We start from the raw sequence: 12,013 nt of genomic DNA, 5'->3' as shown, positions 1-12,013 counted from the left end.
CAGGAAGATCTCACATGCCTCAGAGCAACTGAGCAAACACTCTGCAACTACTGAAGCCCGTGCATTTTAGGGCCCAAGTGTAACGAACAAGAGAAGCCACTGCAATGAGAAGCCTGCACAGCAACTCGAGTAACCCCTGCTCACTGCAACTAGAGAAAACCCACACGCACCAACTAAGGCTCAGTGAAGCTATGAATAAATAAATAAAGATATTTTAAAAATTGTTAAAAAAGACAAAGGGAATTTAAAAGAAAATAGAGGTAAAGATGATTCACAGCTCAAGCAAGGACCATAGAATCACAAGTCATCTAACAAAGCATGAAGCTTCAAGAAAAATAAAACCTAAAGCACCACAGCAACAGGACATCAGTTTAAATCTTTAGATGCCCTTCATGATCACAAAGCATCATTTAATGCTAACAAAATCTCTCTTGCTTTAGTTTTAAGTCTACAACTTAGTACTACCTTTAACAAGATTGAAAAAGAGAGAGGATAATCAAGTATTTACCACTTACAAAAAGGGCTTGCTTACACACACACACACACATATACATACTCATGTACACATATATACAAATTATCATAATAAAATTTTTCATTCACTCAGTTATCAAGTATTTATTGTACACAGTATATACCAGGCACTCTAAGTCTCTATGGTAGTTATTAAAACCCACATTTTACATGAGGCAAAACATAGCGAAGTAAGTGACTACCTCAACTGGTCGAAGAATCAGTAGTTTAGTAGCAAAAGCAGGACTCTAACTCAGGTCCTTGACTAAGCACAGTGTTCTTTTCAGTTCACCACAGCTCTCTACTACGTAACAGGAAGGTGAAGAGAAAGAAGCATAAAGGGCAGAAGGAAGCTTATGAGCCAGTGTGACAGACAAAATATTCACACAAAGAGAAAAATCAGAAGCAGAAACTCCCACTCTCTAAATTTCAATTAAGTCTCAAATGAGCTAGAATAAAGCAAGGAATTTTTAATTTGGGGGTTTTAATCCAAATTATGCCAATACCTACTTTAAGCAAGTCAGTTCATCCTTCTGGTACTCAGTTTCCTCAAACGCAAAGTGAAGGGATTGGTCTAAATTATCTAAAAAGTCCTTTTATTTCAAAAATTCTGTTTCCAAAATGGCAAGAGGGGAAAATAGTTATTTTAATACTTTTTGCAAGCATGTGTGCATTCTAAGTCCCTTCCGTTATATTTGACTCTTTGTGACCCTAAGGACTGTTGCCCACCAGGTTCCTCTGTCCACAGGATTCTCTGGGCAAGAATACTGGAGTAGGTCGCCATGCCCTCCTCCAGGGGATCTTCCCAACCCAGGGGCTGAACCTGCGTCTCTTATGTCTCCTGTATTGGCAGGTAGATTCTTTACCACCAGCGCCACTTGGGAAGCCCTTAATACTTCTATTTATAGCTATTCTAAGAGTTATTTTTATAATTATTTCAATATTTCTATTACCATTATGAGAAAAGCTTCCTCTGTTCTCCAACTTCTACATTAACAAAACAAATTCAATAGGAATAAGTCTTTTCAAACAAATGCTGAATTAACTGGATATCCATATGGAAAGAACTTCCCAGATGGCACAGTGGTAAAGAATCCACCTGCCAATGCAGCAGATGCAAGAGAGGACAATTCAAACGCTAGGTTGGGAAGATCCCTTGGAGAAGGAACTGGCAACCTGCTCCAGTATTCTTGCCTTGACAATTTCATGGACAGCGGAGCCTGGCAGGCTGCAGTCCATGGGCTTACAAAGAGACAGACACAGCTGAGCACATCCACTGCCTTACTTACTGCCACATGGAAAAAGATGAACATCAATCATTAACTCACCCTGTACACAAAATTTTAGGCAAAATGAATCACAGACTTAATATAACTCAAATTCTATGTCTGTCATGTCACCAAATGAGAAGCTCTGTAATGACAGTTTTACCTCTGGGCCCAATGTATAAAAGGAACACAAGAAATACTTGTTCACTGAGCAATCAAATCTTAAAAAGTCATAAACAGACTAGGTTTCATTTTTGATGCAATTTTTAAATTAAATTCATTAATGTGAAAATTAACTTGACTGGATTGAATTCTCATGAATAAAATCTGAATTCTTTACATGAAATCTCACCTTCCAATATTTTTTTCACCTTTCAATATTTTAATACTCAATTAAGTCACTAATTACTAATAGTTGTGATCAAAGCATACAGTCTTCAAAATGGAAATTCAAAAATATTTCTAATCTATAAATTTACTAATTTTTCTCCCTACAAAAGATATCAGGTTTTGTTGAAATCATACCCATGTATGTGTGTATACATCTATAATTTGCACAATTTTCCTTCAACACATGTATTTTGGTTACTATACTCTGGCAATTGAACATTTACTTATGAAATAATTCTCAAAATATATTATTATTCAACTTCAACATTATCCCTTATGTCAGACTATATATCTGAAAAATGATACATACTTTTACCTGAAAGTGTCAAAACAAAATTTAACTTTAAATTCACATACCAAAATATCTTTAGACAGTAAAAACAGAAAACTCAAATTAAGTTTTTAAACCTTACTTGGCGCATATGGGTCATGGCGTGGTTTGCAATTTTGGAAACTGTTCTGTTTATTTTCCTTTGAACTGAGTTTACAGACACTTTTGAAAGGGTTAGACAAACACCTCTTGGCAGCTTGAGAAGAACTTAAGACAGCAGAACATCCTCCTCCAAACTGAAAACATCTTCCACTGTTGAAATCATCTGGAGAGATGATACCCATGACTTCTATTTCTTTTCCACCAATCATCATTGTTTGACCCTCTTCAATCTTTTCAAGCTCTTTCAATTTATATACAGTGCCTTTAAATTGAGAAGGAAAAAATTAATTTATTGACACTCTAAGATGACTTAATTAGTAAAACCAGAGTCTCTTCTTATAACTGTACAGAGTGAAAATTACTTTGAATGCAAATAGCCTCGCATAATAACCCACTAGCCAGAACAAAAATATGATTTATCCTTTTAGTAAAAATACACACATGCAAAAATCAAAAGGAATAAATAATTATATAGTTATAAAAATTAGGTAAGGTTTAGAGAGCCAAGACTTTAATTACTTAAAATACAGTCTACTGTATGCATAGTTTTGCCATCTGCTGTCTATAGAAAATCAAGCGAAGAAGGGTTTTGGTATGCTATGTATGGACCCTCCTTTCTTGTGAACAATCTAGACAAATGCCACAGCAGCTCTATTCCCACTTAGAAACAAGTGGAAATGTGAAGAACTAGCAATAGAAGCAATTTCTAACTCAACTAGTACTGTACTTGTCTACCCGCGATAGAATAGTAAAACTACATTTGTCACAGATGCTGCTGATAGTCCAAGTTCTCGCTCTTGAATAAAAAGCAGGATATTTTATAATACCACGCTTGTTTGAATTATTATTAATTCAACAGATATTTATTAGGTGCTGCCATGTGTAAGGTGTTGATGCAATATAAATATGAGTAAGTTATCATGGTCTGCTTAAAATGAACTCATTAATCAGATAGAGTGAGGGATTCTTATACTCCTCTGCTTAGAACATTAAATGCATGCTTTTTGTGCCACTGTGAGGGGCAAAACTGTGTATACCAAAAACTTTAAAGTTTCTAAAAACAAAAAATAAAAGATCATCATATTTTAGACAACATTACATGACCCTTTTAAATTAGCTGGAAAATTGCTACAATTCCCTATTAACACTGGGCTAATAATCACAATCTCTGACAACTGGGAACTACATAACATACATTTTTCAATTACTAATGATAAAGCTCTAAGATGAAGCCAAATAGTTATTTGGCTGGTGTTCCTAAATGCTAAAAGAACCAGCCCTCCATTTCCCAAGCTGTTTCAATTCAACAGCAGTCCTGACCTCTCCATATTAATGAAGATAACTGTTTTATCTTCATACTGAATCCAACCCTATTAATCCAATTACCATTAGTTACATGAAAATGGGAGACAGGAATAAATTTAACTTTGAGGCATCTTGAAGAGGCTCTGCAACTGCAAAATCTTTCGTTTCACTTTACTCCCTAGTGATGACCGTCTCAAACATCTCTGCATCTCCAGAAGACTTTCTTTAAACTCTTGAACTCTGTTGCCCACACTTGTTCTTTGCTGGGTATGTGGAATAAAAACCAACTGAATCTGACTATATTATCACAAGCTACTAGCAATTTCAGCATTTCAGCCTTCAGGTTTCTTATGAGTGTTTATTCTTATAGTAATAATATTTAATTGCTGAATATCCAAATTATTTAAAAGAAAAACTGCTTGTATTATAGGTGATAACTTGCAAGATTAACTCCAGGTTGATATATTTACTAATGTTATAATTAAGCAACCAAGGCTTATATTTGGATGCTTTCACTTTGAAAGCCAATAAACTAATTTTTTAAACCAGTGATTTTCAACTCCTACTGGATATGAGAGTCATCCAGAAACCTAAAATATATGGATGTTCAGTCCCTCTCCCCATCATCCAGACCAAATAATCACAGCCTCAGAGATCAAGGCCTAAGCACTGGCATTTTTTAAAAGCACCAGAGGTGATTCTACTTGTATAGAGGTGATTCTACTTTTTTCCACTACTTGCAACTGGGAGATCATTTTATTATTAATCCAAACTACACATACTCAAAACCATATATACTATAGTTATGGGTAACAGATATTCCAGGGTAATTTTGGTAATTTTTTCCTAGCTAGGGGGCTTTAGAATATAATTTCACTAATTTAAGTATAAACAAGTTCTCAAAAAAATTTAATCTCAATCCTTGGTGGCTCAGAGGGTAAGGAATCTGCCTGCAGTGAAAGAGACCTGAGTTCAATCCCGGGGTCAGGAAGATCCCCTAAAAGAGAGAATGGCAACCCATTCTAGTATTCTTGCCTGGAGAATTCCATGGACAGAGAAGCCTGGTGGGCTATAGTTCATGGGGCTGCAAAGAGTCAGACAACTGAGCTACTAATATTTAACTAACATGGAATGTGTATTGCTAATATTCTTTTTAATTTCTCTAAACACTAAGCATAATATTGGATATATGGTATTTGTTCAATATTTTCATAATAAAAAATTCTATTGCAGATAATTCCATTCAGCCTCAACTCTTGGCCCCCTGTCACTGCCCTTCGCATACCACATTCCTGAAACACTGAAGTAGTTTTAATTCACTCTTGCCTACACCTGTACATATGCTATGCCCCTTTCTCATTCCCTACAAAATTCATCATCCCTCACATATTACCTTAAACAATAACTCCTTTGAAGCTTTCCCTTAGCCTCGTAGGCTGATTTACATGGTCCTTCTATATATGCTCCTATTGTACTTAGCAAACATTCTCATTGAAACAATTATCTTAGTGCTTCCTAATTATCAATTACATTGCCCTGTCCCTACTAAACTACAAACTATAACCCTCTTTGAATGCTTACTCCTAGCATAGTTATTGAAACTACAAACTATGTTATTTTCAACATGTAGAACAGACTTTATAATTATGGGCCATACTCAGAATTAAAGAATAATTTAAGAGACAATGTAAAAAGACCATGATAACTTTACATACTCTGATTTTGTGGGCTAACTTATGCTAATGAATCATGTTGGCAATGTTTTATAATGGAACTAAGTTACCTCCAATTTAGATGAATTAATCTAAGTTATCTCTATCTATTATCTCCTTGCTATTTTCCAATTTTTATTAGGTATCACTGAAGTTAGATATTGAAATTCTGAAAGAGAGGGGAATAACAGACCACCTGCCCTGCCTCTTGAGAAATCTATATGCAGGTCAGGAAGCAACAGTTAGAACTGGACATGGAACAACAGACTGGTTCCAAATAGGAAAAGGAGTACGTCAAGGCTGTATATATTGTCACCCTGCTTATTTAACTTATATGCAGAGTACATCATGAGAAACGCTGGGCTGGAAGAAGCACAAGCTGGATCAAGATTGCCAGGAGAAATATCAATAACCTCAGATATGCAGATGACACCACCCTTATGGCAGAAAGTGAAGAGAACTAAAAAGCCTCTTGATGAAAGTGAAAGTGGAGAGTGAAAAAGTTGGCTTAAAGCTCAACACTCAGAAAACGAAGATCATGGCATCCGGTCCCATCACTTCATGGGAAATAGATGGGGAAACAGTGGAAACAGTGTCAGACTTTATTTTGGGGGGCTCCAAAATCACTGCAGATGGTGATTGCAGCCATGAAATTAAAAGACGCTTACTCCTTAGAAGAAAAGTTATGACCAACCTAGATAGCATATTGAAAAGCAGAGACATTACTTTGCCAACAAATGTCTGTCTAGTCAAGGCTATGGTTTTTCCAGTGGTCATGTATGGATGTGAGAGTTGGACTGTGAAGAAAGCTGAGCGCTGAAGAATTGATGCTTTTGAACTGTGGTTTTGGAGAAGACTCTTGAGAGTCCCTTGGACTGCAAGGAGATCCAACCAGTCCATTCTGAAGGAGATCAGTCCTGGCTGTTCTTTGGAAAGAATGATGCTAAAGCTGAAACTCCAATACTTTGGCCACCTCACGCGAAGAGTTTACTCATTGGAAAAGACTGATGCTGGGAGGGATTGAGGGCAGGAGGAGAAGGGGACGACAGAGGATGAGATGACTGGATGGCATCACCAACTCGATGGACGTGAGTTTGAGTGAATTCTGGGAGTGGGTGATGGGCAGAGAGGCCTGGCGTGCTGCGATTCATGGGGTCGCAAAGAGTCAGACACGAATGAGCAACTGAACTGACTGACTGACTAAAGTTAGATATCATTCTATTCCTAATACCCACATCTTTTTCAATTTTAATCACTCAGCATTCTGGAAAAAAAGAAAAAAGATGAAAACACACAAAGAAAAACTGCTTAATCTCAGAAAAATGCCAATATAACTGTATATATTTAGCTAATCATTTTATTTTCAAAGAAAATGATACCATGGGTTGAGATTCATCTCACTGAGTATACATAAGACTGTCAGACTTGCTATTACAAGATAAATTTATGTTTATCAGATAATTTATACATGAAAGTCAAGAAAGAACACCTTCATAAAACACAATTACATTTCAATTTTGTAGTCAGATACATATATTAACTTTAGACCAAATCATAAACATCAGGTAATATCACAATACCTCTTCCAATGTCTTTGCCTTCCAAATCTTTTAAGGTAAATGACTTTCCTTTTACAATAAGAACAGCATCACCTTCCCACTTTTTGTGTTTTTTCTTTGACGCTTTACACCAAACAACACTGAAATATTTAACTAGGCTATCAGGTTTCTCTTCTTGTCCCTTAGACACTGTTATTTCTTTAGGGGCTGAATGAACTAGAATATAAACAAAATAAAAATGAATTATTATAGATGACATTAATATTTAAATAATAAAATCACTCCGCAAAATAAAAGCACAAGTAAATTGGATTGTATTAAGTATTTTTTCATATATATGTTATAAACTGGGAAATTCAAATATCAGCTTCTAGCATTATCACGAGAACAGAATGTAAATTTCTTATCATCATACAAACTTAGTAGAAGCAGAAAAACATAATAATCACTGGTAAGATTTCAAAACTCTAGTAACAAAAGATAAAATTTCAGCATCCATGGAAAAGTACCTAAAATCATGTGACAAGATATATCAAGGAAAAGTAATACAAGATCACAGAGTTCTCTAAAAGAAAAACCTGTAGTTTTTTCAATAAGAACAGAGGTAAAACATTAAAGCAGCAATCAGACTAAAATGTCATCAATATATTCTGGTCTCCTAGCTTAGGGACCTAGCTGTCAGGCTGGGTCACTGATTCTGAGAATTCAGTAGTATATGATCAGGAAATTTAAAGTTCCTTATGAAAGTCTATACTTTTCTTAAAAACATTCCTAGTATCACCTTACAAAAACATATCCGAAGGGTCTAACAGAGAAACTTTCAGCAATGGGGAAACTGACTTATGATGACAAAAACCAGAAAGTGGCTGCTGGCTCTGGAGTTGGGAAATTGACTGGAAAGGGGCAGGAAAGAACAACTTGTTCTGGGCCATAGCTGCATAGGTGAATACATTTAACAGAAATCATTGCAGATCATTTCGAGCTATAAATTTTATTGGATGTAAAGTACAGACCTTGAAAAAGACAAAACACAATAAGACAAAGGATAACAGCAGAATAGGTTGAGCGGTATGTATATAATATTCTATATGATGGAATCTTTTAGTGCTTTGAAGCAGAAACACTCTTAAGTTATCTATTAACTCAAAGCACACTTGACACTAAAGACAAAATCTCCCCTTATTACTCGGTCTTATTCTTTCTTTTCCCCCTGGCAGTTAACCATGAGCACTTCCGTGAGAAATACAGAGCATCCTCATATTGAGCAGTAGCTCTTGCTTCTCACCTAACTTGTATACTATATTTTTCAATGACTAGGTAAGTTTACTCCAGTTAAACAGAGGAAAATCTCATTCCCCTATTATTGAAGAGCTATTCACTGTATCTTTTACCAAATACACACTTGACCTCCAAAGCTATCAAAACAACAGAATTTACAAAACAAAAGCCAAATTATTACTTTATCTTTTAAAATACACCCATCTACTTTAATAGGAAAAGAAAAAGCCCTGAGACTAGGAATAAAAAAAGAATCCCCATTTTCACCACTTCTAATCAATGTTGTCCTGCAAAGTCTTAGCCAATGCAATAAGGCAATAAAAACAAAAAGTATAAAGATCAGAAAGGAAAAGAAGTAAAACTGTACCTATGTGCAGATGATAAAACTGTCTACATAGAAATCCACAGGGAAACTAAAAACAAAGGACTGAGAATTAATGACTTATTCCATCTCATTTCAAAGTTAACTATCATGTAACAAAAATGAAGATATTTTGATATTTAAAAGAAAGACACAATGATCAACGCAACAAAATAGTGGCCACTGTGTATGGCCACTATTTTTCAACAAAGTTGATAAAACAAATTGATTTTCAACAAAGTTGGCAAAACAAATCCAATGGTATGAGCATTTTCAAACAAATGCTGAGTTAACTGAGTTAACACAGAAAAAAGATGAACATCAACCATTAAGTCACCCTGTATACAAAATTTAACAAAAAATGAATCATAGACTTAAATGTAAAATTTTACTACAAACTTTTACAAGAAAATGTAGTAGAAGATATTTGTAATCTTGAAGTAGGCAAAGGTTTCTTAGAATACAAATGTATAAAACATTAAAAATAAAATATATGTTTAATTTTATCAAAAATTTTAAAGGATGCCATTAAGAAAACAAAGTCAAACAAATCAATAAAAAATGGGCAAAAAAGCATGAACAGATAATTCAGGAAAGAATATATACAAAAAGTCAGTAAGTACATAAAAAGATGTTTAACATCATTAACCATTTGGGAAATGCAAATAAAAAACACAAGATATACTTCACATCTACTAAGATGATTAGTCTCAAATGGATAAAAGCAAGTATGGTGCAGATGCAAAGAAACTGGAATCTTCACTCACTATTAGTGGGAATGTAAAATAGTCCAGCCACTTTAAAAAACAATTTCACGATTCTTCAAAAAGTTACAGTTACCATATGATCCAGCAATTCCACTCCTAGGTACATGCTCAAGACAGAGAAAAGCGTGTCCCCACAAAAAAACTTGCACATGAATGTTTATAGCAGTATTATTCGCAATAGCCCAAAGGTAGAAACAAATGTCCATTCAACGAACAAATGAGTAAACAAATTGTGGTACATCACATTATTATTAGTGATATTATTCGTGATATTATTCAGCCATTAAAGGAATGCTACTGATACAGGCTACAACACATATAAACCTTAATAACATTATGTTAAGTGAGAGAAGCAATCACAAGACTACACATTACATGATTCCATTTATATGAAGTGTCCAGAACAGGAAAGTCTATAGAGATAGAAAGCAGTTTAATGGTTGCTTAGGGCTGGAAGGTGAGGGTGAGACTAGGGGCGGGAGGTATGGGGGTTGAAAGTTCAAGAGCACAGGATTAATTTTTGAAGTACTGAAAACATCTTAAAAGTGTGGTGATAGCTGCACATAACTGTAAATATACTACTAAAAAATCATGAATTATGTACTTTATATGAGTGAATTACGTTGCTGTTGTTCAGTCACTCAGTTGTGTCAGTTCATGCAGTCGACCCCATGAACTGCCACTCCAGGCCTCACCATCATATAATGACTGAATTACGTGGAATGTGAATTATAACTCAATGAAGTTGTTTAAAAACATGAGGTAACACCACACACTAATCTGACTAAAATTTTTAAAACTGACTATCTTAAGTGCTAGCAAAATGTAAAGTCAATTATAACTGAAAAAAAAAAAAAAAATAGAGCACCTAGAAATATCACACACTACTGGAAGGAATGTAAAATAGTACAATAACTTTGGAAAACAGTAAGACAGACTCCTAAAAAGTTAAATATACACCTACTACAACCAGCCATTCCACTGGAAAATATTTACTAAAGAGAGAAGAAAACACATGTCCAAAAACCAAACAAACAAACAAAAAAATGTGTACAACTTCAAGCCACTTACATCAGTCTCCTAAAAGTCTGAAAAACCACTCTATTAGAATTCAGACAATTCATTCATGCATCATTGGCATTCATGGATTGAGAAAGTGAATTTTGACTATCTGAAACCAGCAAGGTTTTTTTCTAAGAAAACAACTGATTGATGGGCAGCTAAGAAGTTGTGTCCAGAATGCCTGGCCCAACAACTTAATCCCTTGAAAGGATTCTAGCTGCTGTAATCCCAAACACAACAGTCAAGAACAGAAAGAACTGAAGGGCGGTGACTCCACTTTCCTGGCCTTCCTATCACAAATGAGGGTGTTTGAACAGAGAGTAATTTTATACACTTCTTTGAGGGAAAATACACTTCTAATATAGAAAATATGGTGTAGTTTTTTATTCTCCTCTTTTCATATATTACTTTGAATACATTTCTCATATCATTAAACAGTAAAATGATGCTTCATATCTGCATAATGTATTACCAATGATATTCCTGCAAAGACAGGATCTACTTCACTACTATATTTAATATCATCTTACCAATTTTTAACTGTATTTATTTTGTATTGTTACAATTATCATGCAGTAAAATTGACACTTTCTCTCGGTGTACAGTTTTATGAATGTTAACAGAGGTATAAATTGATTTACCCACTACCACAGTCAGGATGAGTTCCATCACTCCAAAGGACTCCCTCATGGGACTTCCCTGCCGGCTCAGTGGTAAAGAATCTGCCTGCCAGTGCAAGAGACGGGTTTGATCCCTCATCTGCGAAGATTCCCCATGCCTCAGAGCACCTAAGCCTGTGCACAATTATTCAGACTGTGCTCTAGAGCCTAGGAGCTGTGACTACTGAGTCCTCGTGCCCGAGAGCCTATCCTCCACAGCCAGAGAAGACCTGCAAGAGAAGCTGGCTCACGGCAGCAAGAGGAGCCCCGCTCTCCACTAGAGGAAAGCCTGCGCAGGAATGAAGCCCCAGCAGAGCCAAAAATTAAATAAAGTCATTTTTTTAAAAAAGACTTTCTCATGCTATTCTTTTTGGTCACACCCTTACCCTATTCAGTTACTGACCTGTTTTTCTACCAATATAGTTTTGTCTTTTCAAGAATGTTTCGAATAAACCGAAATCATACAGTACACCACCTTACAAGCTGGTTTTACCCACTCAGTATTATGTCTTTGAGATTTACCCCAAGTTGATGCCTATATATCAACTTTGTTCTTTATTATTTTGTTCCTTATTATTTATTGGTGTTTCCATTAATAGCTCTTCACTATCACAAATAAAGCTACTATGAACATTTATGTACAGATTTTTGTGTGAACAATCATCTTTACCAATTTGATAGAAATGGCATTTAACATGGTAATTTG

At 35.3% G+C, this 12,013-nt stretch overlaps 1 protein-coding gene across 1 annotated transcript in view; it reads right to left on the bottom strand.

Annotated features, from left to right (window-relative positions):
* RAD54B (RAD54 homolog B) overlaps positions 1-12,013 on the bottom strand; it is a 111,929-nt gene that overhangs the window by 39,783 nt on the left and 60,133 nt on the right. Inside the window, exons 4-5 of the mRNA XM_068983889.1 lie at positions 7,202-7,396; positions 2,585-2,866 (exon numbers count right to left, since the gene is read on the bottom strand). Coding sequence (XP_068839990.1) covers positions 2,585-2,866; positions 7,202-7,396 — 477 coding nt within the window. The remainder of the gene's footprint in view (positions 1-2,584; positions 2,867-7,201; positions 7,397-12,013) is intronic.

The sequence above is a fragment of the Capricornis sumatraensis genome, chromosome 11, assembly GCF_032405125.1.
Source record: "Capricornis sumatraensis isolate serow.1 chromosome 11, serow.2, whole genome shotgun sequence".
In the NCBI taxonomy this organism is placed as follows: Eukaryota; Metazoa; Chordata; class Mammalia; order Artiodactyla; family Bovidae; genus Capricornis; species Capricornis sumatraensis.
The sequence above is the reverse complement of the archived record's forward strand: the minus strand, read 5'-3'. Positions and strand labels throughout refer to the sequence as shown.